Source organism: Calidris pugnax, unplaced genomic scaffold (genome assembly GCF_001431845.1).
Source record: "Calidris pugnax isolate Ruff unplaced genomic scaffold, ASM143184v1 scaffold95, whole genome shotgun sequence".
In the NCBI taxonomy this organism is placed as follows: Eukaryota; Metazoa; Chordata; class Aves; order Charadriiformes; family Scolopacidae; genus Calidris; species Calidris pugnax.
In genome coordinates, this window is record NW_015090885.1 from 7,154,754 (window position 1) to 7,182,716 (window position 27,963).

The following is a 27,963-nucleotide window of genomic DNA, read 5'->3' on the forward strand; positions in this document are numbered from 1 at the left end:
TTTATAGTTATAAATCTACCACTTTCATCCATCATTGGTCGGCTGAATGGAGATGATAATACAGAGGTATCATCTGAAGTAACAAAGCATGACATTCAAGATTACCTGTATTTAATTAATAAATGCAGTTTAGTACTAGAGACTGTTATATAAAGTCAACATACCAAATGTGGCGGCTCATTCGTTCCAAGCGGTTCCTGCAATAATAAATATATATACATGCACATAAATAAATAAAATTAATTACAATTCATTTCCTAGAAGACACATCAAGTTCCTGAAATTTGTTAATTATAAACTCAAGAGTAGAGAAAAAAACACACTTCCCAGGCTCTTGGCCTCTGCCATCAGCTGCCTGTAAGCTCATGACGACCTGCCTGACTGTTCTGTGCCTTTCCACACAAAGAACTTGCATCAGCATTACTCAGTTCACATAATGTGGATTAGAGCCCATGTAAATGTCTCTGTACTTATTTTTGAGTCTATTTCTTGAAAAAAAGAAGAAATTAAAAACAACAGAAGACTTTGACGCCTGTTTCAACACATGCTCTTCAGAACAAGGTTAAATGTTTCTTTCCCATTTTCAGTGCAGCAGTACCATTTACATATACTTATTACTGAGGACTGTCTTTGTCTTGCAGTTTTGATTGTTCCAGCAGTAATCTATTTAGGAAAGTTACACTATCTTGGATTTAATAGTGGATTAAAAATATTTCCTGTCTTTATTCACTATATGTATTACAAATATTTTAGCATAAATATAACAAAATAATCAGATGTCTGTCATATAAAACCAATATGGCCAGATAAATTCTCAAGTATTTTTACATCCATTATGAATTAGGTATTATAAATTACTATATTTTAAGGCAAATTATTCTTTCCATTTCCATTCTATCCATTTCCAAGGATAATTCTTTCCATTAATGCAGTATGCTAAAGGGAAGTTCTTCTTCTGAGGTTTCCCTGAATCATCTCAACTGACTGAAAGATACAGAGTGTCCATTTCAGTCTCCATCTCATTATAACAGACTCATTATGTCATTCATAAGGGTCTTTAAATTGTTTTCAAGTAAATAGACAAATTGATTAAATAGCACAGCCCATATTAGAACATTATTGTATGCTCTGAACTCCAAAGCTCTGATTTCTTTTAGGTTCTCCCCTTCTCAAGTTTCATGTAACTCACCAACTTAATAGGTCGAATTGACATGATGATGTTACTAGATCCTCCCCAGTCAAAGAAACATTTATATTTTCCTTTCTCCAACACATACTGTTCTCCACAGAAATATTTCTGCTGATATGCAACCCACCTGGAGAATGACACAAAAATTAAACTGAAGACATCGCATTTTTCTGTGTAGTTTGATGAAAACACTAACAAGTTAAATAGATCAATTTTCCATCTGACACTGTAATATTAAATCCAATGAGAGGCACATAATCGCTTGATTCTCTGCTTTTACTTTGCAAACACTACTTTGACAAAGATACAACTTTGCGTCACTGCCTTTCTACCAAATATACATTCAGCATGAGATGATGCCTTGCTGTGAAGCCCAGAAGATAGACAAATTTTTTAATCTCTTTCAGCAGAATCTTTACCTATTCAGCATTCCCCCATCAGACAGCACTTTCCTCCAACTTTTGCAGTTGGATTGAAGAAAAATGGTATAAGAAAGAGAAGCAAATAAGGAAGCCTTGTTAAGATGAGATTAAAGCAAAAGCTTGCAATGGTTGGCAGTTCAAGCTTCTCCCACTCTGCTTTCCCTGTTGCAATTTTTAGAAAAAAGAAACCCCCGACTACATGAGACTGAGGGTGCCTCTAGCCCTGCACATGCTCTTTGGCAGTGGCAGAAGTAGATGGACACTAGTTAGGATTTTGCAGATCTCATTTGTGTCCCTCCTCAACCACTTCTTCTCCAAATTGAGTCCCAGCCTTTCACCTTTGTATCTCTTCTTCATGAGACACTAATACCCAGTCTCTACTGGAGGAGTTTAAATCCCCCATTATGTCCTAAGTTTGAAGCTTTTTCAATTTCACTTATTACAAATAAGGCACAGCTCATCCTTTCTATACAGGCTCTACCTGTCCCAAAAGGTATCCCCAGTTCTTAACATACCTACAATCACTCTTCTATACTACTGCCAAAGCTCCTGGATCATGAAACTACAGTCCGTGTGACCTCTGGAGGAACATCACAAGCTTTCTCTAGTAACAAGAATGCCCAGATCCAAATCAAGATGTAGGCATGTGATTTAGAGAAAACTAAGATTATTTTTTTCCCTTCCGTTTAACAAGGAAACTGAAAAATGCATTGTTCTCCCCCAATTGTTTACCATGTGAAATATATTCTGTCAAAAGATGTACCCAAACCCAACTGTGCACAAAAATACTTCCGTCCATATATTTCAGCAGACTTACACTCCACTTCTCACAAGAATTGATCTCGTCTCTGGGCCAAATCCAGCCTGCTCCAAATCAGGGATTTCTTCATTGATGATGTCTAATGTTTTCCCATCTTCATCATCAGACTGAAAAAGTGCCACTGATGACTCTATGAAATCCTAAGAGGCAGCACAGGAGTTAGAGGACAGGCTGTCACAGCTCAGTGACACTATACAACATAAAACATTTTGCAAAAGAGTTGTAGCCTGAAAGACAGTGTTTTATAAAGCAGTGATGGGACTTAGGTCCCTTGCATAGATGTTTATGGGCTATTTTGGCACTGAAGTGCCTAGCTGGAAGTCTGGCGATCTGACAGAGCCTTCAGTGGTTTCCACTGAAGAGAGGAAGAACCTACTGACCCTGAGCACCATCCTTTCCTCTACGGGGATGACTGAGAGTGCAAAGATGCTTGGGTGGGAAGAGTTGAGGATTTAGCATTGATCTTCCAACAGTGTGGACTACTCCATGACTACTCCAAGCATTACCTATAAGACTATAGTCTTTTACTTCACGTTCTGGAGAGGAAAAGACTGGACGAGACCACCTTTCCAGCACAAGGGGTTTGTAGTTTTTGGGTACATGACTATAGATATAAAATCAATCCTGCATGACACTGTCATGTTCTCTTACATAGCCATGTGACACTGCTTTATGCTTTCAGCTACCATAGTTCCTTGACCAGATTACTTGCACAGCTTCAGATTACTTGAACTGGGGTTTCAAATCTCCAACTTTTTAACCACTTTGCAATTTTAAGGACACAGTTCAGTCACCGCCTGGGAAAATGGAAAACAACAATCCATTCTCTTTATTCCTTTAACTTTTAACAAAAAGCACGCACTCAGTTCAATTACAGCGTCTCTGAAACATTCAGCAATGCTATAAAGACTCAAAACCAAGTAAATCTTACAAACAAGAAAAAAGGCTATCAAGCCTTTGCCAAAATCATCATGAACAACTACAGCTTCAGAATAATTTTTAGGGGGAAAAAAAAACCTAGTACAGTTTTAGTGCAAATAAAAACCAGCTTAACAGTCCTAAAGCAAAGACTTTCTAAGGGTTACTGAAAAGCACATGAAATCTGCACATAATTTCTTTGTCTAAATTTAAAATACTGAAATATTTCCACAGTTGTAATTACATTTAAAACATTTTTCAAAATCAGCCATCATTTTTTCTCCCTAAATTTTAATTACAGCTTCTCTTACAATAAGCAATTGGAGAAATAGTTAAAAATGGACTTTCAGACCAACAGAAATCATTTTCGACTTGAAAGCATTAGTGGGAGAGCTCCAAAGGCAACATACTCTGCTCCACTTAAAGAGTCTCAGAAGCTTTGACTCTTTCCCTGATCACAACAGCCACAGGCAAACACCAGCTTCACAGACTCTCTCATTTGACAGGGCAGAAAAGAAGTAAATGCAACTGTCCCTCAAACCAGCACCCAGTTCAAACTGCTGTCTGCCCTCAGAAGCAAGCCCCGTATTTGACTCCAAATGTGTCCAATAGAGATGCTGATAACAGAGCTGGCAGTATGCTGGAAAATACAATTCTACAAGTCTTTTCTATCTCTGCTTTCAAAACACTGTCCGAATCCCCACATTAGAGCTTGTGACTGTTCACAGCAGAAATATTTAAGCCAGACAAACCTGAAAGCTCTTACAGTATGCCTACATGCATGTACATCCTCACCGGTGGGTGGGGAGAGGTGACTTGGCAACAATCCTGCTTCTGTGTGCGACGTCTGACCTTTCTTTTTTGTCAGAAAATGAAATTAATGCCTCAGCTCAACTGCAGTTACTGGTATCTGTACAGAATCACGCACTGGATTTTCCTAGCCTTAATAAGCTCTGGTGGAACCCATCACATTGAGTGTCATGGTGTAGGAACATCTGGATAGTTTTGCATAGCACTAAGCCACGTTGACAGAGCTGGTACTGACACAGGCTAACGAGGCATGTCGTACCCAGCCTGGTTCTCTACAGAGCCATTTACGTGCTTCTGCACCACGCTCCCTGCTCTGGGAGCAAGGCACAAAGACATTTGATCCCACTCTGCCTGGAGCTGACTCAGGTACATTGGGCTCATTAGCTTCAGCTTCATGCTGTGTGAGCCAGGACAAATTGTTTTCAGGTCTGGGCCAGCCTTAAAGCCAACACAGTCAAGGTCACCTGGTGTCAAGCCCGAGCAGAAAAAAAAAAAAAAAAGAAATCTAGCTGGACTGGCCCGTACTTAAGACCACACCGGTGAGTACATATAAAGAGCAGGGTCAATGCCCAGCTCCGCTCCCTACCTAAGATGACCACGAATAATGCAATTTGGCTACATTTAACAAAGTACTTAATCTTCTACAGAAACTCTTGAATTCATCTGAGTAAAACAGAATTTCTAGGGAAGAGCAATGAAGATCTGATATCCAGGAACACTCACGCAGAGTCCGAGACCATCACAACCTCTACTGCACTTCTGACAGAAATTCTGAGTCTATGGAGAAGAGCTAGTACGTTCACTGGGCAGCAAAGGGCCTTACGCACACAGAATTAGTTTTGGATTTTTGCCCAGGTCCCCTTGGAAACAAGAGTTTGGCACTAAATCCTGACCTTAAGTATCATATACAAAGTCACGAAGGGAGCATATGGCAAGCCTGAACACTGACCTGTGTCCTGCACATCAGAGAGGCAGGCAATCTGTTGGTCAAGCTGAACAAGATGCCAATGCCATTAGTCATTTTACTGGCAACTAGCTCATTGCCTTTAGTTATGCTACAATTTGAGGAAAGGTGTTACTTACACTTTCATTATCAATGCATACATATTGATATATATTTATATGCCAATTTGAATGCTGTATGTTGATAGATGAGTGCAAATTATAAATACTTTTAAAACGTTAATGACTTGAGCATCCTGACTGTTCTAGGTGTGACTCAAATACATGGAAGGTCATCCCTACTAGGCACGTGCACAATTTGAAGCTTGTAATTATGTCCTTTGCCAAGAGGAAGACTTAAAAAGATCAACTGAAGTAACTCAAGTACCCTATATATAGCTTGAAAAGAACGAAAACCTGAAATTAGTTAGTTAACTGAATAGGGTTCTGCACATTGAAAATGAAGAGTTAGAAGAAAATTCCTGCCTGTTTTTCTCAGGAACCTGAAAATAAATTATTCAGTAAAGGACATTTTTCTTCAATTCCGTTTATTCTCCTATCTTTTAAGTTATATGATAGATTCTGATTATAAATACAGCTTTTCCTAGATGCCCTTCATAAAAATCAAAACAACAAATTGTGAATTTAAGCATGGCCTTTTTGGTTTTGCATTAAGTTTTGTTTTTTTTTGTATAATAATGACTGTTGAAACAATGAGTTTGCTTGAAATGCCTATCTTCAAACTTCACAAAATTCTTGGCTCAGAAATATCACATCTCCTCATATGAGGAGATGAGTAATCTCAGTATACAAGACTGATTAATCTCAGAGTGAAGAATCTAATTCTCAAAAGAAGCCACACTCTGCACCTGTATTTAGAGTTAACAAAGTTCCTATTATAATAAAATACTTCAACCCCCTGAACAAACAAAAAAAACCCAAACAAGGAAGGTAAAGAAGTTCTAACCCCATGCTTCTCTGTCACTCAAAAGTCTAACTTTGCTTTCAATACTGGACTCTGATATAGTTTTTATTATTATTTCATCTTCATCCTCACTAAACACATTTTAGTAGTAGGGATGTTTTCACAGTGATTATTTTTGCTGCCAAAATTTTCTGGCACAAAAATCAGAGAGACAGAGGGTAATGCTTTTTTAAGGCTTGCAACAGCTGCTGTGTTGAAAAGCTATTTTTATTTTAATAAAGAACTACACATTGTACACATACGCATGTTAAACGTTTAAGAAAATTCTGTTCTAGAGATTTAAAGAGCTTGAAGTGCTGAAGTGAGGTACTTGGAAAATCTGGCAGATATACAAGGAATTCTGCATGATACGTTCTTTGTATGAACTTTACAAAGGGTATTTAGAACCTGCTTCTGCTTTACAATGTATACAGTGCAGTCTAAATTTCAGCAAGTAGGAAAAGAATGAGTGCGAACTTGGGCAAAAATTGAATGATTAAACCCCAGACAGCTGTACCATATACGAAGAATAACTTTCCTCTTTATGTATTGAACTGTGCATAATTTGTGTGAAATTCATAAAAGTACTTACAGCCTGAAGGAACCGGAAAGACAGGAGGACACTGTCAGCTCCCCCCCACGAGTGCCTGTCTTCATAATCTCCCTCCTCCAGCAAGTACTGATGGCCTTTGTAGCGTTCCTTATCATAGGCAACCCATCTACAGCAACCACACAACAAGAGAAATAACTAAAAGCAGAACAGCTGCACACATGACCTTCCATAACAAATAGAAGGGGAAGAGAACATCTAAGAACAGTAAGATGAGTATCACAGACTCAGCTAACAAACAAAGCAATGCTTCTTTGAAATCACAACAGGCACCCATGAAATGTTCTTTGTGGATCAAAATCACACCATGTGACTCCTTCTCCAACAACATTTTATTTGTGTAATGTTTTCCATGTACCTCCTCTCAAGTCAGCCACATTCCCAATACCAATATTTGGTACTACAGAGGCCAGTATGCATCTAGTGGCCAAAACACTGTAAGCTACCAATGAAAAAACCAAGCAGTAGATCTCTTCAGTGTATTGAGAAAAATGAGATTCTGCCCTTGCTGGAGCTGGTGACAAAAATGAATGGATTTCAGCAGAACAAAACTTCACCCACTTATATTGTTTCCTGCTCTAATCTACAAACACATATTTGATTACATAATTGAATATATACAATATATTGCATGTGGAGTATTTTTAGCACTAACAAGTATTTTGAACAAATAGATATGGCTTGATTAAAAGAAAGCACTTCCACATGAACTTTGAAAGCTCTAATGGATCCTAATTTGAAAAAGTGCTTTCCCCCTCCTTCCTTCTTTCTTGTAAGCATTTCTTTCATTAAAACTCCCTTGTTAAGTATTAGAACTGCTGTACTAATTCTGTCGGCATTGAAATTTGGCAGGCAGGGATAGCTTTACTTTTAGTATCATTTGGTTTACATTAATTCAGCTGGTTAAGTTACCACAATATTAAAAATAAAAGCCACCACAACAGAAAGAAGGATGATTTTTAGTAATTTGAGGCTTCCCAGATAGCTTAATACATTATGTATTTATGAATAGATTATTTGAGTATTCACAATTATGTTTATTTTGAATTTAGTGCTTGTAAGATTCTGACAACAGCCTGAAAGGATGTATATTATTGAATCTTTATATTGAGTTATTAACATTGAAATCCCCTAAGAAAAAAAGTAACATTTCTGAAAACTATTTTATTGCTAAGGTCTTTGTCAGAAGCAACCATCCTGCATGCTTTTCAAACAGTCCTATCCTGCTGGGCCTTGGGAGAGGCTGAAAGAACAATGCATGGGGTTGGTAGCTCTCTAGAATAGCTAGAGCTGAGTGGACCTCATGAGCAGTCCACCCAGGGACTGTGTCACACAGCCCTTTTTGTGCGTGCGTGTGTGTGTGTGTGTGTGTGACAGAGGAGCACGGCAACAGAAAATCAATCTGAGGCCTCAACAAAGGAAAATAAGGGCGGATTCTGAATTCCAGATAACATGCAACAGGTGGCAAAGGAAAACCATTAAGACAATAAAACAGTTTACAGATTTCAGAGGCATTAAAATGTCAACTTGAAGACTGACCACACCTACCTAAGGTCATTTCAGTAAATTAAGTAGACATGATCAGAAGTATAAAGCAATATAAATTAAAGGTCTGTGTGAATGCTGTCATTAAGGAACAAAGTGGCCTGGTTTATTGGCATCCAAATGGTAAACATCGACTTCACACCTCTCACCCACTTAGTTTTACCCTCCTGTATTCCCTTAGATAAATAAGCCACATGGAGAGGTTGCTTTATCTAAGGCTGGTAATTGACAAGAGAAATACATATTCCTTTATATTCAAAATATTTTACAGTGAGAGATTCTAAACACCCCTTAGTTAGCACTTCCTAGCATTTAGTATCATTTCCTATTTTAAAGTAAATAAATACAAAAGTACAATATACTTACACTCCACCAATTACGCGTATTGATCCAATTTCCTGAAACTCCTCTTCGTTACCAAACAAAGCTGGGACAGAACCGATGTTTTCTGAAAACTCTTTGGACCACCCTCCAAAGTGAGTTTTCTCATATATTATTATCTAGAAAACATGTTGAAGAATGCCCTGAGCATGCCCTGAATAGTAATTTGAAAGTCTGGGGGTGTATGTTGCTACACTATGTGGAAGGCACCTTCCCCCCACCCCCAACAAGACACCACTAAGAAGAAAATCAGGGTTGCATTCCCCAGCCCTTCTGATTCTTGAGTGCCTCAGAAGCTGAAGAGACCCTTTTTGGATTCAGATAGGCTTGTACAGGCTATTTGCAGACATTGTCACAGAAGGATACTTACTCACACAATTCTATATACATAAATGCACTCTGGAGCTACACGACTGGGATTTATCCTGTAATCCCATGCCTGGGCAGTGTACGTTAGCTTACAGTGAATGCTACCTGGTTACAGCTAGACATACTGAGCTTGACCCCTCAAAAGTAGACAAGAGGTCTTTCTTTGTACTTTGCTGAAGTTATTTCAGTTACTTCAGTTAACACACCCTTTGGATTCCTCATCTGCCAAACACAGATCAGCTACTAATAATATTAATATTTAATGCAATACTTATTAGAAAAACTCCTGATTCTTGCATGCATTCATACAATTAAATTACCTGAAGCATTAGCATTTTTGTGGAGAAATAGAAAAAGGAAGGAAAAGGAGCAATAACTCTGGATTAGCTCCTTAAATCACAAGAGGGTCACAGTCTCACTCATGACTCTTGTATTGGGATCAGGTATAGGAAGGAAGGGTCCTATTCCTGCCCCTTTCCTCCCCACCACATTTTTTTTTAAACTTGGTACATTAAATGGAAAAATCTCTCCTGAGCCCATTCCATTACAGTAACTGACGTGTCAGTCAGGAAAATTCATTTTATATTGTAAAAGCTTTACAATTTTTCTATAGCAAATTCACATTGTCCTAGTATGTAAAAAAACCCAACCCACTACTACTACTTCTACATGTCATGAAACGCTAGTAAAAAAGTGGATTTAACAGCATTAGTGAATTTTCCATCAGTAAACACTGAATACTTAATCAAACATCACATACCCAACCAAAAAACCCGTTTAAATAAAGGTTTTATTATTTCCATACTTCATTCTTAGTGTTCTCAGTGCTTACCTTGACATTCATTGGCATTTGCACCTTTAGTCCACCCTAAAAAAAAGATGGGGGGAAAAAAGGTATTACTTAAAGGTATAACTTAAGCGATGCTTTGACATGTATTTTACAGTACTATCAGAGCATGAAGGTTTTGTAATTATACTCACCATTTTCAGTGTTGGCCAAATCAAAAACTAGTTTAAATATTCTGATAATTCATAAAGGCCAGGGACACTATAAACCTGACCTACATACAAAATCAGTGCATTGACAAGCCTGTATGGGTGCAAGCAATTTTAAAATATTCCTTCATTGTCTATTAGCACTCTAAAGCAAATATTTACTTTGTGTTTTTTAACTAATTTACACTGACTGATTTTTAAAATGTAATTTTTAAAGCTGCATTGTATATATTTCAAGGTTCTTAAGTGCAAATGATGAAACACTAAGACACTATGGAAGAGAGAGAAAACATAGGCTGACATATTCATGTCTATGGTAACAGAAAAAATACAACAAATGCATTTTCTCTGGAAATGTTAGCGAGTGATGTTCTGGGGGGGAACGACACACCTACCCCCCATGAGCAACTGAAAAGACAGCTGTTAGGCCTTATTCTTTTGTGGCTCTTAAACTCTTTCTGAAGACTTGCTATATATACACTAGAATTACATGTAATGCCCTTTCACATCTCTTTCCTATTTAGATCTACATGCTGTCTATCAAAACAAAAATAGCTGCACCTCCCAAGACTTTTCTGCCATGTGCAGTCACAGGAACACTACTTGGCATTTTTCAGTAATACACTCCTCACCTGGTCTCCCATCCCCAGCAGACTCAAGGTGCACCATCAAAAGAGAAAATCAACAACTTCTGAAGAGCCTTTTTAGTTAATGAATTGGTGTTGGTTGCAATAGGACTATGAGTCTTCCAGCTCTGCCTTATTTATCTCCCCTCAGCAGCAGTTCCCCAGGAAGGCCTCCTAGTGCTCCCTCTGACTATGTGTTCTTACTTGTGCAGGTGCAAGCCCTGGAACAAGCGAATCCTGCGCCATTACAACACTGCAAATGCACTGTGGTGTGAAAGGACCATTACATGTTTCAGGATTAATTCTGAAAGGATGATAGAACCTAAGTTATATTTAGATCAAAACCCCTGGGGGAGCAACAGTAGGAAAAGGCAGGCATGCGGCCTTTCAGGGAATTGTGAAGTTCTCACCATTTTTAAGGGACGCAGAGATTTCACATCTGCTGAAGGAATTTCAAATGGTGAATTGCATTCTTCCAAAACCTTCATCTCTCCCTTGTAATTGAGGTCTGAATAAGCAAGCCATCTGTAACAATAAGGATAAGGAGCTATTAACATCATCAGATATATTACAAATACAATGATCTTGATCTTATTAAAATAATTTTTCTTTCCATATTCATCAGGGCTAGACAATGTGTTTTAGATACTGCCAGCACATCAAAATCATGCTGTATCTAAATAGACTGGCAATATCAATGTTAAAAAGACCTCAAATACTTCTCCTCAATCCAAGCTAAACATGAATGAAAGAGCAGAAAATTACCAATTTGTTCATCTGCTTTAAGAAGCCAGTTTGTTACACTAGAGTATACAAAACCAATGACAGTATTGAGGAGTAGACACTTGTGTCAATTTTAACTAGGATTACTACCTTAGGAATTGAAAGGCTTCTAACATCAATCCCACTCAGTTTTTTCAGTGGAAATTATTAAAATACGATCATTTACAGCACTCCTTTGGACGCAAGCCATCATAATTTTAATATGAACATTAAAAACACTGAGACTCCTTCAGACTGTTTTAAATCAGAAAGGAAGATGAATGGGGAAGTTGGACAACACATTAGTAGACCAAATAAGTAATGGAGGACGGGGCACTGATCCATATGCACAGTTACTTTCTTAAAACTACACACAGAGACTACAAGAAGTTAGAAGTTAGACTAAGTTCTATCAAAACTAAGACAAAACTTTGGTTTTAACTCCTTTACCACCTGAAACTTCACACATGTATTGAGAGATCACAGGGAAGAAGGCTTGGCTCACATAAAAAGGCAAACTCAAGACTCTTTTTAACAGAATAGCTAATGCCATTCTGTAATGATTTCTAAGAGCACAGAATTCCCAAACTTCAAGAACTGTGAAGCGTTGGCCGTTTACCCAGGAAACAGACTATTCTGCTCAATATAGGAAAATCCTGGGATACCAAGGGGCCTGTATCATATTGCATCACCTCTCTCCAGAAAGCCAGGATATGGCTGTAGCTTAAGGAATGCCTAGATGATGTAATACTTATTTTTTGGTATTCAGCCATAGTGTTATTGTTATAACAGGGTGGGTGACTAGGGAGGCAGTATCTATTCTCCAATGAACTAAAAGCTAATGATAGTTGAGCTGCTGCTTCTACTTATCAAGCTACCTGAAGATGGAATTGTAGAAGACTTCTGCAAGCAACTAGAGGAAAAATGCCTTCAAAAATTTGGTTCCACTGCTAGAAGCCCACATAGCACACTGCTGAAGTGTACAGCTGGGAATATCTACTGTATGTTAACTGATTTGTAGCAAAAAAACCCAAATATTGTTCCTATTGCTGACTGATTTTCACCCCTTGATGTTACGCCTCTACCTGCTAGCAAAATGCTATTCAAAGGGTTCAGTACTCACATTCCTGATTTGACACTTATGTAAGGGTTTTTCTCAACATCCAGTTCTTCCAAATTGGCAACTGCACTCTGTATGCAAATAGGAAGTCCCTCTGTACCACCAGCTGCCAGGCAGAACTCTACCTCTGGAACGCCACAGTCCTGCAGAAACAAATCAAAACGTAAGGCTTATCCACACTTGCAGAGTCTGCCCCATTGCAGCGGGGGAAGGATCAGTAATGTTTCTTTCTTTTCCCCCATCTTTTCACCCTTCTAACCTAACTCCTGGCTTCATCCAATGGACGGTTTTTAAATGAACACTGAGATTTTTAGAAAAGCTAAGGGAAGTACAGTTCCAGCCCCCATTAACTTTCAAAGAAAAACTCTGTATTTATGCCTGTTGGGCTACCTTCACAAAAAGCTGTTTGAATACTCGCCAAGTAAATGATTCAACAGTATTTACTGATAGTCAAACCATTCATATAATACTGAATTTTATTTTTTTTAAAGACAGTGTTTCCAAACCACACATATACATACATATACACACGCATAACTAAAACTTTCTAGAAATGTCTAGTACTTCGTTCCCACTTTCCCCACTCAGCGATAATTAAGTTCTGTAATACATCTGACTACAGTTTCAAGCCATATGAGTTCAATTTTCTGTCATGTTAAATAACTCTACAGCATTTTAGACAAAGAAAGAAAAAAAAAAAGTAATGGAAAATATTTGTTTTGTTAAGTAAACACTTTAGCAATTTTTCTGTTACTATGGAGCAACAACCTCTGTTACCTTACTGAAGGTTTTCTATTGATAGATACCATGCTGAAGAACAACTTGTTGAACAGATGATTTTCTCTGGAATGTTAGTGATTATAGTGAACCAGATTACTTTAATAATACTTATATTAAAAGCATTGCCAATACTTTTTAGCATTCAAACATGTCATGAACCAATGAGGATCTTCTTTAAGGCCCTGCTTCAGCAGTGCATTGCAGAACAGTCTTGCTGTTACAGTGAAAGGCAGCTCACGTGCTTATAGAGTTTGCTCAGCTGTAGCTGGAAACCTTCATTTCCCAGTGATAATTTCACAGCACCCTTACCCTCCTGACTCATGGGACCATTTGCACTAGGCCAAAGGGCTTGGACAGCATAAAGAGACCCTGAAAGTCCTAAATGTGGCTGGAAGAATATGGTCCTTGCATGTGTACTGGGCAAGAGGGATGAGAAGTTGTCCCTGAGGGTGCCCTCATGGAAGCACCTGGTTACTGGATTTGTTGAGGACCCCGGCAGCATCACATCATGACAGAGATCCCACATGGCCTGTGGCTTCTACCAGACTTGAAAGGCAAAACACAAGAGCTTGCAGAGAAACCCAGCATCAGGGCTCAAAACCTCTTAAAGTTACAGCACCTCATCTCATGGCAACACCCACATGTTCTTCCTTTTCACATGGGTTTTGAGTGGAGCTTTCAAATGATGGAGTAACATCCCACCTAGAAACACACCCGTTCTTGGTTAGCAAAATTCTTTCAGTAGTTATTTAACTGTCAGCAATAAATGTGGCAATTGTAATAGATGGCTTCAGGATATTATTTCACTTTCCTCATGAGACCTGAAATAACACAGTATAGTGTTTTGGCAACTCGTGTTTCCTCTGTATTGTACCTTGCAAACAATGCACATTATTAGTTTTCAGAACAAAAACTGCAATACCAGAATTTTTATTTTCCAATGAACAAACCCAGAGAAACTAGGAAAAAAAAAAAAGACTTTTAGTACAATGCCACTTTATGGCAAAGTGTTAAGGAACATCAACACAATTCTTCAATTCTAAGTGTATTGCTAGACAAGCCTTTTTTTTTAAAAAAAAAGTCTTCTGATAGTTTTCACATGTATATGTATCTTATTAAATCAGAGCTAAGAAATATTTGATGTTCTTTTTTTTTTTTCTAATAATACCCGATACGTCAGAAGGATGAAATCTGTGAATCCAACAATAAAGCTTGATATAGAAAACCAGAAGTTGCATCTATAAGAATTCCACAAATGATGCCAGAATCTTAATGGTTTCAGATAAATTCTGAAACAAAGTATTTACAAGACTAGACAAGTGGCAAAATAAAGTATCTTTGCCTGAGGGCTCAGACAGAATATGAGACGGAGTATTTTTAATTTTAATTCAGTAGGAGGTTGTTGGGCTTTTTTTTTTCATTTGAAGATTGGAAAAAGCCAGTCTGTATTCTCTTTTCAAGTTTGCTTTGCTGACTCTGAAGCTCACGAGGCAGGTTCCACCCTCAACAGATGAAGAATGTAGTAGTTTTCCAAAGGGCAGGTAAAGCACAAGCACTCATAATAAAATCTCTCCTACTTATCATCATCTCCCTCCAGCCAGATTTTGACAGTCATAAAATAACCCCTTCTCATTGCAATGGTATTTTTGTGACTAGATTAAGTCCACAAATTCCTTTCATAAGGTGTCCCATGGTCTTTGTCAAAAGCAATTCAAGTATCTATTTTTAAAGGTAATAACATGCTTGATCAAGAAGTACATTATATTGTCTAAGCACTTTTATTTATAATCACAAATATATATTTTGGAGTCTGCAGACTGCAGAAAATGGTAAAATTTAGTATTTCTGTATGAGGTGAACACTACGTATTTGCAGATGTACAATCAAGTACTATGTCATTAATTTATATAATTTAAAGCATGTAAACTTCAGCTTGGTAAATATTTGCCCTAGCATGTTCATATTTGCCTGAGCATATTTAATAGGCATCATAACTTTCAGAGGCTTCTTTAACATTCCTAATAAAGCTACCATCTTTAGAAACAAAATGAAAACCACACAAATATGATAGCATTCAGGCTGAGAACTAGATTCTTCAGTCCAAAGCCCTTTCATTTGCAAGGCGTCAAGATTTTCAAATAAGATACCCACATGCAAATCTATTACCATGGAAAACTATTACCATTGTGTTTCAGGCCAGATCCAAAACAGGAAAGTTTCCTCCTTATACCCCCCCGTGGCCCTGCCACCCCCATCACAAGCAGTCAAAACTCATGCCATATTCATTATCCTACTGACACGTCAGGCAAAAACTGAATTAAAAGCACGGCAAACAGAATAGGTAGTTACATTCCTTTCCAATGATAACACACAACCAGCAAATGCTTTGGTAGGTCACAGCCTCCAGGCATCCCACTGTGTCTTCCTTTACTCTGCAGTACTCTCCTCCCACCTCCACACAGTTATCCTGCAGTGCCTGTGCTTCCCTTACAGTCTTTTGGGAGCAGCGATGTTTTCAAAAGCATGGGGAATACTCTCACTAGCTCGCAGAGAAGACAATTCCAAAAAAGCAACACACCTCTCAGCAGAAAGGTTACGGTTTCTTCTGAAGAGGGTTAAGATGACTCTCAAGACCTTAGCATTAAATACTACTCTTTGGTGGCATCTCTGACATTTTTCTAGTCCGATCAAAGAGCTCCACCTAAGTGAAAGACCCAGAGCCTTCAACCCCCTCAAGGTGGTTTTAGCCATTTCCTCTTCTTCTGGATCTAGGGTTATAGCCCTAACAGCACCAGCAGGGCTAATAATTTGAGCACTGTTAGGTCTACTCCTTGGAGCTGTACACTGCAGCAACTGAAGTGATCAAAATAGCCTATTTAAATGAGGTAGCCTTTTATGTCAACAACAGGACAAAGAATTACACAAGTCTGGCTTCTTAAGCTAAATGCCAAAACAGTGATGAGAGAAGAGTCCATTGAAAACCAGGCCTAATTAGCTCTGGTATTCACATGGTTGCTAATGCAGTCTAGACATGCATCTTACTTTTGATACATAATTTGTCCTTAGGACATGTCAGCTTCTGCAGCATTTTTTATTTTAAATCTTACTCTCTGTTGGTCCTCCAGCCTTTTTTATCTATTTGTAAATTTCTCCCAGTCCCACTCTTGCTATTACCCATCACCACCAAACCAAACTACAGAACTCAACAGGCCTGATAGTAAAATAAAATAATATTAAGAAAGTTAAAGACTGTACTGTCCTGTAAATACCAACTACCCAACGAGATGATCTGAAGCTACTAGGTGTCCTTCTATGGCATCTGATGAAGTAGTCACTGCTTGAATTAATAACTTCTTTTCACCTAGCAAACCACACACACAAAAAAAGAAACACACCCTTCACGTAACACTGTCAACATTCCTGTTACAAGAGCTTTGCTTAAGGAGAGTCCACAAGGAATCCAGTTATTCCCTGCCTAACTGTCTTGCAGACAGAGATTATAAACTTCTGTTTCAGATCTCATTACCTTGCAAAATAGTGGTTTAAAAGATTACTCCAGAATGGAAATATCAGCAACTCCTCTCAGCTCATGTTTTTGGGAAAGGAGCATTTAGCACCCTTTCTGAGCTTCCAGAAACAGATAGAAAAAGCCCTCTAATTCCATAAGGTTAATATATGCCTTTGTAGTAGATGAGAGAACTGACTTGGCTAAACAGATTGTTCTGCAGGAGCTACATTGAACCTGCATGTGCAGGCAGATATTTTGCTAGCTTAGGCTCATGTTGACTTGCCTTGGTGGAATTTAGACTTCCCATTACTTCAAAGAGGTCTTCTTTTTACTAGTTGCATGATCTGTTCCTTTGGGATCTTTTCCCCCAGCCTCCTAAGTTCCTTCAAATTAAACACACATGGATACATTTAATGTGTGTATCCACAGTAAGTCAAGCCACAGGCTAACCACAAAGCTAACAGAACCTTTGCTTTTTGTGGAGGCTTGAAGCCAAATCAGAGGAAGAAGCTACTGGCAGACTGTTTCTCAGCAAACTAACATCTGCCAGTAAAAAAAAATAATAATATTAAATGTACCTCCTACCGTTTCTTTAGTAAACATCTGTTTTTCTCTTCTGGCAAGCCATTTTCTTCTCAAATATTTAGCCAATTTTCAAATCTACTAACTAAAGGCATCTGAGCAGCCATTAAACAAGCACCACCAAAAGCCAGTTAAGAATCAGAAAACAAGGCAGCCAGCCTGGACACACAGCCAGTATGACCAAACTGGGCAGGAGAAAAGCCACTGAGCTACCCAGCCTATGAAAAAGAGGATGACAATAAAATGTGATTCTTTAGATCACGTACACACAAGCTGCCTGAAAAAGAACAGCTGTTTGTCAATTAAAACTAATGCCTATATTAAAAAAAAAAAAAAAGAGGAAAAAAAAAGAAAAAAATAGCACTTTGGCAAACTACATTCTAGAAGTAGTTCCAGAGCAGCTGAAGTACAACCTTATAAAGAGGGATTCTTTCACAAATCAAGGTTTAGAGGACAAAAGCCACCCTAGTGAGGTCCACACCCACCCTAGCTCCAGCCAGCCCTGTGGACTAACAAAGTCCTCCCACCAAGCAAGCATACACGCTAAACCTTTAAGTTACACAAGAAACAGTGTTGATTACTGAACTAGTGTACTGTAATAAAGCTTTCCATCTGTGTTCCATACAAATGAATCACACACTGGGCAAAGAACAATGCTCAAACCTATTTAGCTGTATTACTAAGATTTTTATTGAGCAGGATGAAGTTTATCACAGTGCTTTCCTATCAAAGGCTTTTCTTTGATACCCAAAACACACCCAGATTTCCGTGCCTTCAGACTATAGTTCCATTTGTTATTGTGGGATTTCTTTAATTATTTAGCTGCCTTCCATATTATTGATCAATATTCATATTCCATATTAGTCAAATGTTTTTAATTTGTTTAGCTCAAATAAATGTTAACCTCATTATTCATGCTGTCAGCCAGCCTCTTTTGAATTTATTTATTTACTGTTGAGTTTTAACAAGAGAATGAAAAAGCATTTCTAATTGTTATGACATTATGGTCCTGCACTGATGACAAAAAGATTATTAGTTTTAAAATGACCTCTGTACTAGCAAAGAACAAAGAAACACCACTTTTTCTGAAACGCATTCACATTGTGATAGAAATGATAATTTTCTCACAGTGAAGAGCCATTGCCCTGTAAATAACTGGAATGTTATGCTAAACAACAAGAACACTAAGCCTTCTTAAATCACACGATCTGGGAAATATATTCCTCATTCACTGCATAACAATGGATGAATTATATTTAGTATTTAGTTTTAGGCATTTGATTCCTATCTTTTCAACAAAATGCCTTTTAAACCCTGGCTGTACAGGGCGCCAGATGCTGAGGTATACCACTTGTCCACATGGAACCCCTACAGACAGCACAAAGCTGCAGAGGGAGCAACAGTAATTTTTGGAGGCTACGCCATACTAAGGGGATTGGAAACCCAACTACTAACTTCTGAAACAGAAGACATGCAGACACAGTAGGTAGTTTAAGCTTAAGGTAAACACTTCTCTGGAAAATATGAATTGATTCCATTTAATTTCAGCTAACTGGACAGGTAAACATCTAAAAGGAAAGGAGTCACTGTGTCAGGTAAAGATAGTGGCAAAGAAAGAAAATCCACCTGCTCAGGAAGAAAGAGAAATTTAGCACAGCAAAATCCCTGGAATTTATCTTGAAGGTGAAAAAATGTGATTCATAGCAAATTTTAATAAAATCAGAAACACAACATATACACATTGCCCACTGCCAGTAATACACCACTATTGCAAACACATTAATTATGTGAGTATATTATTAACAAAGTCTATACCTTTGTTACATGTTTGATTGAACCAACTGTGAGGTTTCTTCGACGATGTTTCACGCCCGGGAGATCCCAAAGGTGCTCCAGCACAGTCTCTCCTTCTTCTAGTACGTATTTCCGACCCTGGAACTTTGGTTTCTCATAAAAAATCCAACTGTAATAATGATATCATGAACTGAGTTGCTGCTGTTAGGTAGGATTGTCCTTATACAACACATTTGCTGGAAAGCCCAGTAATAAGCTTATCAAACCAACTATCAGACCTTTCTTATGCTGTCACTCAGTAGTCACATTCACTTTAGATAAATACAGAGCTTGTACTTCTGCGCTTTAAAAGTAAAATATACCGTTCTCCTCCAGGATGCAGCCTAACATAACTTAAAATATTAACTGTATAAAAATGCAGCTAGACCACAATGTAAATAAAAGGCCTTATTTTACCGGAACAAATACATTAATTAACACATGAAAACATGTCCTGCTCAGGCAGATACTATGCAAGGCATAAAACATATACGTACTAATAACAGCATTCAGCATTTTTAGGACATGAAAGAAATGTATGCAAAACCAAACAAGGCTGCCTCAAAACTGCATAAATGTGACATGCATTGTTACTACGGCTGACGGTCAGAAACATTCACTGGAAATGCCACCAACTAAATTCCAGTGCAACAACTGATACGGTCCAGCCCCAGCTTCCCAAAGCAAACTGAGAAACACTTGCAAAATCCACCTTAAAAGTACTTGTATATCCTTCTGCATCCACATTCCTCTACATGCTACATTACAAACAGCAGCTGAGATTGCTCATTTCATGGTCCTTTTGAAACAGCTACTGTATAATGAAACTGAAGTGTAAAAAAACACCCCCATTTTCTTTGACAAACACATGCTTCTAGTGACAAGTATGGCTGTTACTGTCTCAGCACTTGAGGCAAGAAGTTTAAACTTAACTGTGATTCTATTAGAAACTTTCTGTTTGAAGCTATTTCTCAGGAGAAACAATAATATGTACTGCAGCATTTGAAGCCTTGTTTCAAGCTTTTTTTCATTGGTATCAGTCTAATTATAAAGAAAGAAAAAGACACTCTTGCAGATCAGACGTGTATCATAAATAAAAAATGAAAATACAAGAGAAAAACATATACAGTCTTTTGGAAAGACTTTATTTAAATATGACCTGGATTTCTTACCATCCTCTAATTATCCTAAGTAATGCTCCAATGGGAAAGATCCAGGAGGTGGTATCTAGCACATCAGAATGAACTTCTTGTTTACTTTTATTGCCATAAATATCATAAATAATAATCTGAAACAACATACAATGCATACGAATGAGGCCCATTTCAACATACAGTATAGACAGTTATTTTTTGCTCAGAATAAAACCCATTTCACTTTATGCCCACTCAACTGATATGCTACACGTTTTCCCTACTGAACTAAACCAGCAGCTGCTGACAGAAATACAGTAAAATTACCAGTGGGAGGATTTTTAATAATATAATCTCATTATTAGCATGTGCACGCATATGCACTATTAAAATAAAGAAAACTAGACTTGTAAGTTCAGATGCTTTCCTTTCAAAAATTTTAGTGTAACAAATGATTCCTTGTGTCAATTGAATTGTGTCACACAAATTTTGCTTACCTTTCCGGGTCTTGGATTGTATTTGAGACTTGCCCTATCAATGAGGTTCTGAAATTAAAAGGACACAGAAAACAACTATTAACACCTACAACAATGGCACAAAGCATGGACAGACTATTCTGGGTCCACTATTCCTTATATGTATGCAACTGTCACTAGCAGAAACAGCCAAGATTTGTTTCACTGTCATTCAGAGCTGGTGTAAATAGTTTAATAGAATCAAACAATCAGCAGAAAGAAGCAAGTGCTAGAAAAGAAGAACTATTACAAAAGTTACAACTTCTGGAAATATATTACCCTTTCTCTTTAAACAATAAACTGCATGCTTTAACAGAGGCAAAACCAAACCAGGCCTCTACCACAGACTGAAATATTCCCAGCATCATGGGCAGACTTTATTCTTCAGTTACACATTTGGTCAATGTGGCCTTTTCAGTTTCTAAATACTGGAAGAACTGTTTCCATGCGCTCATCTGCCATTGCTTTAAATACATTTAAAAAGAAATGGTAATCTACAGAAGTAGCTGTATTACTTACTTGCTAACTGAGCTACAATTTGTAGAAGACTCTGTGATGAAGCAATCAAATAGACCAGTAACAGGTGTTTATATTTTTTTGGACTATACAGCTGTACTAATCTCATAAGGAGAAGAAAGGAAAGAACAATGTTCACGCAGAGGGCAGTTCTACCATTTTCAGGTTGAAATGTCCTTAACATGGACAAATCTGTGTTTTGCTACTATACAGATTTGTTATGATGCATATTTTCCTACTTTATTTTCTGTTCACATCTTCTGTTTTACAATTAAGTCACTTTCATTTGTGTGCTGAACCAAGAATACTATGTTTTCTAAATTAATTTATCAGAAGACTTTTTTTTAAAAGCTATTATCATAAACGAGAGTAATTAGGCTGGTTAAGATCAAATAATTAACGCTACAAAGGGAGCAAGGAGAACAGGGAGACAGCAATTTTGAATGTGGGCTATTCACTTTGATTATTAATATGATGTGACACAATATCTTACCGCTGACAATTCTTCCAGTTTTGGCATGGTGTTGTCCTGAGACCAATGAATCTTTGGCTGCAACATATCCTGGAGAATGCTTCCAAACCTGGTCCCCTTCTCAGAGGAGCAATTGCTGGCAGATTTCAAATACTGGTAGTACACACTTGTAGGAGGAGGCTTGAGAGCGGCATCAGCTTGCTGTGAAACTGGCTTACAAGGTGTCTCACTGGGAGAAGCCACATCTGGAAACAGTTCTGGTTGCTCCTTAGAGTCAAGTTGTTCTTCTGAAAGAAGAGGTGATTGTTCAGGAAACAAAGATCTAGTTTGGTCGTTTGATAGAAGGGTTGTTTTTGAATTCTCTCTCCACTGACTGGAAAAACATTCTTGCTCTCTCTCAACATCAAGCATATTTTCTTCATATGATGATTCTTCCTCCTCCTCATCCTCTACCCCCTCCTCCTCGTCCTCTTTACTGAACCGAGTAGTAAACTGTAAGCGTTCAGAAACCGACTGGAGAAGAGACAGCACAGAATTGTCCTCAGTATTATCTTTAGATGCTCCACTAGGATGGCCTTCTGGCGACACGTCTGTGGAAAGTAAGTCTTCTTGGGAGCTGTCGTCTTCATATATTGGAGACAAAGAGAAAGGATATACTCTACAGCGCTTGGCCTCCACGCTCAGAAATGACTCCGAGCTACGGCTATCTGTTGCTTCATTCAACTTGTTATCCTTCCCATAAAGACAGGCTAGCTCATGTTTACTCTTCGCTCTTTCACACACTAAATGATCTGTATTATTCAAAGGCAGAACAGAAGAAGAAATCAGTTGATGCGTATCATCAGTTGAGACAGCTTTGTTCTCAGTTTGAAGGGCACCTTCATAAATTATAGTAAAAGAATTGTTTTCCCACTGTTCAATTAGTGGAGAAATGGCCAAAAGTTCTGTTGGTTCTTTCATGTCATCACTACAGTCCAGACCATTTTCTTCAAGCTGATCATTCCTCTTCATGTCATGATCCTTCATTTGTACCTGCTTCAGATTCTGATTATTATCAACAAAAACTGTGTTGAAGCACTTTTTCCCTTCACTGCCCTCTCCAATAACAGACAATTCCGGTACAGCGAACTGTGCATTTAATCCAGTATTAACCTCTACTATGTCACCTGCCCCTTCTGCTAGTTCCTGTTTACTCTCCACTGCCTTTGGATCTTCTAAGGTTGTCTTCACTAGTGCAGGTACTTCTTCTGTAGCCTCTCTTCTGCAGTGCTCACATGGATCGTCTTCTGCATTGCTTTCCAGAGAACCCCAAGGACCGCTATTGTCTTTGGGTTCACCCTGCATGCTGATACACTCTTCATCAGGCATAAAAGATGACAAATTAACATTTATATCTTGCAGCAACGTGCACTCTGGCAAATTTGTATTATTGCATGAATTTTTTAACTGCAATGACAGAAGCATCTCTTCCGTCACAGTAGCATCTCTATGTATTAAATGTAAAGATCCATCAGATTTTCTACTAGTTCCTGATACTCCAGCTTTGCCACACAACTCTGCTGCAGCCAGACCTTCACACACCCTCTTATTGTGTCTCTCTTTGGCTGGTGTCATCAGATCTGATTCTGGCCCTGCTGCATTATCAGTGGGTAGAAATCCATTTGTTTGACATGTAAATGCATTATTTGGTATCTTTTCACTTCTTTGGGACCAATCTATGCCATTTTCCATACTATCTGGAAGTAAAGGAAGACCTGAGCAATCTGCCTTTTCACGGCTTACAGCTACGCTCTGAGTTTCTGCCTTCTCTGTTGGTTCCTGTGTTTTGGCAGGTAACTTCATATCCGGGTTTAAAATCTTTGGGGTTTCAGCCTTATGTTCAGGCTCAACCTTTTCAGAGGGCCTTTTATTCTCACTGCCTTGCCACTGATTGGATGCCAGTTTTTGTTTGGCTGAGTTAATGACTTCATCAATTATTTCTTTTGCTTTAAGTGCTAGTGCACTATGTAGGTCAATTTTATCAGGGATGTACGATAATATCTTTTCATCTTGATTATTTGTATCCACTGTTTCATTTCCTGTAAATGAAGATAAGCCTCCTCTGCTGCTCTCATTAAAATGTTTTAATGATGGCACAGTTGACTGGATTTCTTCTGCTTTCAGCTGTACAGTTCCAGCTTTCTGATCACTTAGACTATCTGCATTCATTATAGCATCCTTGCTCCCACAAAGCTGGCAGACACCAAGCGCTTGTTTTGCTATTATTTCTTCTATAGCCAAGCGTAAAACTGAGTCCACTATTTCCTCAGCTTTTTTAAACAAAACAGCAGCATCTTGGAATTTAGCACGTTCTAGTCTTTTCCCATCGGTATCTTCCTGTAATTCCTCAGAACAGAGCTCATTTGACTCTGCAGGTGTGGCAGCTGCTTGACCATTCATCACAGAAGGGGCTCCTGAGATTGCAGAAGTATGGGTACCAAGATTCACCTGTCCCACCGTATTTCTGCACACGCTCTCAGTACGGGCTGACTCAGATGCTGTTTCCAAAGATTTCAAAGGACAGATGGGTGATGGCATTGCCTCTGTCAAGATACTGCCATCAGCCTGTTGTGCGGAGGAGAACTCCTCTGCCCCATTACCAGCTCTGTGACTGGAGGAATAACTGTTCCCCTGAGCAACACCCGATGTTTCTAAGACATAAATGGAAAGATTAGAGGCTTCTCTGGATCCCAGAGTAGGTGAAGAGGGCCTGGGGATGCAAACACTGCCCCCATCTACTCCAGCAGCAGAGCAATCAAGCATAGCTGCAGTAAGCTCAGGTTCCAGAGAACCAGCCAGGCATGAAGCTCTCAGGTCTTCTGAGCAAAGTGGTGCCTCAGTCATTCTGTCCTCAGGGATTATTCTTCTAAGCTCAGCAGCTGGAAAAATAAAGCTGTCCTGTTCAGAAGGAGCAGACCATCTAGCAGTCTGGCCATTTTCACAGTTAGCAGCAGGAGAAGGCATTTTTCCTTGGTTAACAGATGAAGAATCAAGTACTGTGGGAGATATCCTAGGCTTATTACTGTTTTCCTTCTTGGAAGAAAAATTAATTTGCCTATCTTCAGGAATGAGTGGAGATTCAGAAATTATGTCAACATCAGCATCTTTTTCACAGATGGAAGCAGAATTGTTGGTCAAAGGCCTTTCTCCATATCTTAAGGCAGAATAAGAAGCCTCCAGAATGTTTTCTTCTGACTTAAAAACATGAGAGGGAAGTTCAGAGACATAATCCTTACACTCAGAAGGAACAAGAGTGACCTCAGTCATACCAGTCTTGTCAATTTCAGAAGCAGCAGAAGTATGATCATCTGTCCTGTCAATGCCGGTTAAAGGGCAAGGTGCAGGCTTTGCTGTGTTCTCTTCTGTGAGTATAACTAATGCCTTGGCAGGAATGTCTTCAAGGGAAACAGGTCCACAGTTGTGGACAGGAACTGAACTTTCCAAGAGGCTCATTTCTACAGGCTCAAAGGATTTGCTCTTCTCACACTCAAGATCAGGACGAGGCACAGTCTCTTGTACATCTTTTAAACTGATTTCTCTTTTCCCTGTAGTTTGATTTTTGGTCTTGCAACTAGGATGAAGAGAAGCTGAGCAACATCCTCCAGCTTCAAAAGAAGACTGGTCAGTAACAGAGAGAGGTGCTGTCAGCTCATGGAAGTTAGACTTCATACTCTCACACACATGTATGCATGATGATACATTGTCACGTTTTTCCGCTGCAACTTCAGATAAAACCTTCACTGTTTGCACACCCTCCGTTTCTAGACAAGGTAAACCAGTCTGCAGTGTGGTGGTATCCTTAGAATTCTCCACAAGGATTAACTGGTGATCATTTTGTACATGCACTTGTTTCCCTAAATCACTCAGTTCTTCGTTACAAGTCTCCCTGCCCATGACTAGATCTTCATCGTTTTTAATAGATGACACTGAAGCAGTTAGATTACCTCCAGCTACGCATTCTTCTCCTCTGGACTCCATGCTAAGTGAAGTGGGTATTTGTTCATCAAAAGGTGAAAAATCAGTAGCAAGAAAGTTCTGTGAATTCTGCTCTCTTTCTAGAGCTGCCACAGTTTTCTGTGTATTGCTTTTTCTTGGATCACTGTCTTCATTTGCACTACTTGTACGCTGATCTGCTTGCTGCTGAAACGTAGTGGTACTGGAATGAAGCATCCGGACATCCAACGTTAGCTCCGACTGACTATCCATTTGATGATTACAGCAATGTCCTTCCTTACTCACCTGTGTTTCTTCAGTAACTGTCTTATTTTTTGATTTGGGTGAATGTAAACGTTCATCCTGTGTTTCCTGTGTGGACTCCTTATTAGCTGCTTTATGACAATGATTTGTTTTGTCAAAGTTGGAAGTGGCATTTTTGTCTGCCTGAAACTGAGCTTCTGCTTCTCCCAGCAGTCCAACTTCTTTTCCAACCAAATCACTTGCAGAACTCATGTTAAGGGAACTGTTAATCTGGGAAATGGAACTGGTTATGATGTCATTGTTTCTGCTACTAGATGACAGTAAGGAATCTAGTGAACATGTCCTTTTAACTTTTGTTGCAGCTAAAGCAGCTTTATGTTTTAAGTCTGTCTCGTGAGATGATTCAGTAGATGAAGCTGTGGTCTTTGCAGTTATTTCATGTTTACTGGTACCCATGCCATGCTGAGCATTAACAGACTTTCTCCTTCCCATTTTAACTGCAGAAGAATTTACTATGACATCATCTTCATGATCTTTACCCTCATCTTCTCCATTTTCTTTTATTAAGTGTGCTGATTTCAGAGAGACAGTTGTTTGGATTTGTCCATTTTCTTTGACCATTGAACCATTTCTGGCCTCAGTATGCTCTTCTCCTTTTTCAGCCATTTCTGACTGATTCTTCATTAGCTGCCTAATTCTTGCAGAACCTCGATACGTTGCGTAAGTGACTGCGGGTGCTTCTGGCTTCCGTTGCACCTGCCTGTAACAAAGATCATCATTATCAGCACAAAGAAGACCATCTAAATAGCTAGTATGATAATAAAGGTTAACACAAACTGTAGATCATAGAATCATAGATTTGTGTCTAGGTTGGAAGGGACCTTTCAGATCATCTAGTCCAACCGTAAACCTAACGCTCACAAAAACCATCACTAAACTGTGTCTCTAAGCACTATATCTGCCCGTCTTTTACTATACTGTTCTCCTCCACAGGTTAGCACAAACTGTAGATTGCACACAATGCTATTTTCCTCCTTTTCCTGCTCTTCCTAAATACAGGTTTGTGTGACAAATTATATATACACTACCTTTTACTGAAAAAGTCAACTTAAACTATAAGCAAGAAGCAGATGTTTCTATAAACAACTTCTAACATTTGCTTTCTACTAGAGAATGGAATTACTATTTACAAATGTTGCTGCAAATCAACACTTGCAGTGACAGAAATAAGCATGCTTTTGTGAAGATGTTATACTTTGCTAAAGCATGTCTATACTTTAAAACTGAAAAACTATTACTGCACTAATGTTCATTAAAATATTGACTTGAAATTTAAATTTTTACCCAAGCTCTCAATACACTGTTAAAGAACAAGACCAGGAGAAGCAAAACATGTGGAGAAAATAAAGTGTACAACAGGAAATGCTTTCTGAAACACCGGTTAGTAAGGAAAGACAGTGAATGGAGATCAGGTAAGAACGAAGACTGCTTGAATGCTGGAAGAAATAACAAAATGAGAAGCTTAGAAATGTGACAGGGACTTGGTGGATTTAGCCATTCATTTATTAGCAGGAAAAATGAACACGAAAACTAAGAAACAAAAGAATCACTAGGGAAAACCTGTAAACCTCATCCTTCACTGCTCTTTCTGATACACTAAGGATAAATTCACAGCATGTCACTTTCAATTTTCTGAAAAGGCGGGTTTTCTTCTTTCTTAAAACTAACAGACATCACAGATACTCACCATTCTCTCTAATACTTCTGTCCTTCCCCTCTATTTCCTATAACCCCCTGTCAGTTAAAGAATTCTCACAAAAATCAGGCAGTGGTAATACGAATGTGACTGTCAGCTTTTCCTTAGGACAAAGAAGATGCTCAGACTGTGCCAAAATTCCATTCTACTCAGCTCAC

At 38.5% G+C, this 27,963-nt stretch overlaps 1 protein-coding gene across 2 annotated transcripts in view; it reads right to left on the reverse strand.

Annotated features, from left to right (window-relative positions):
* The window catches only part of CRYBG3 (crystallin beta-gamma domain containing 3), an 83,800-nt gene that overhangs the window by 25,011 nt on the left and 30,826 nt on the right, over window positions 1-27,963 (reverse strand). For both annotated transcript variants that reach the window (XR_001412623.1, XM_014947247.1), the window contains 12 exons: window positions 21,835-26,809; window positions 20,808-20,855; window positions 20,350-20,465; window positions 19,160-19,307; window positions 12,478-12,617; window positions 11,003-11,117; window positions 9,803-9,838; window positions 8,587-8,720; window positions 6,658-6,784; window positions 2,429-2,571; window positions 1,190-1,316; window positions 165-197 (listed from right to left, as the gene is read on the reverse strand). Coding sequence is in view for 1 of the 2 variants with exons in the window: in XM_014947247.1 (XP_014802733.1) it covers window positions 165-197; window positions 1,190-1,316; window positions 2,429-2,571; window positions 6,658-6,784; window positions 8,587-8,720; window positions 9,803-9,838; window positions 11,003-11,117; window positions 12,478-12,617; window positions 19,160-19,307; window positions 20,350-20,465; window positions 20,808-20,855; window positions 21,835-26,809 (6,142 nt within the window). In the remaining variant the exon portion in view is untranslated. The remainder of the gene's footprint in view (window positions 1-164; window positions 198-1,189; window positions 1,317-2,428; window positions 2,572-6,657; window positions 6,785-8,586; window positions 8,721-9,802; window positions 9,839-11,002; window positions 11,118-12,477; window positions 12,618-19,159; window positions 19,308-20,349; window positions 20,466-20,807; window positions 20,856-21,834; window positions 26,810-27,963) is intronic.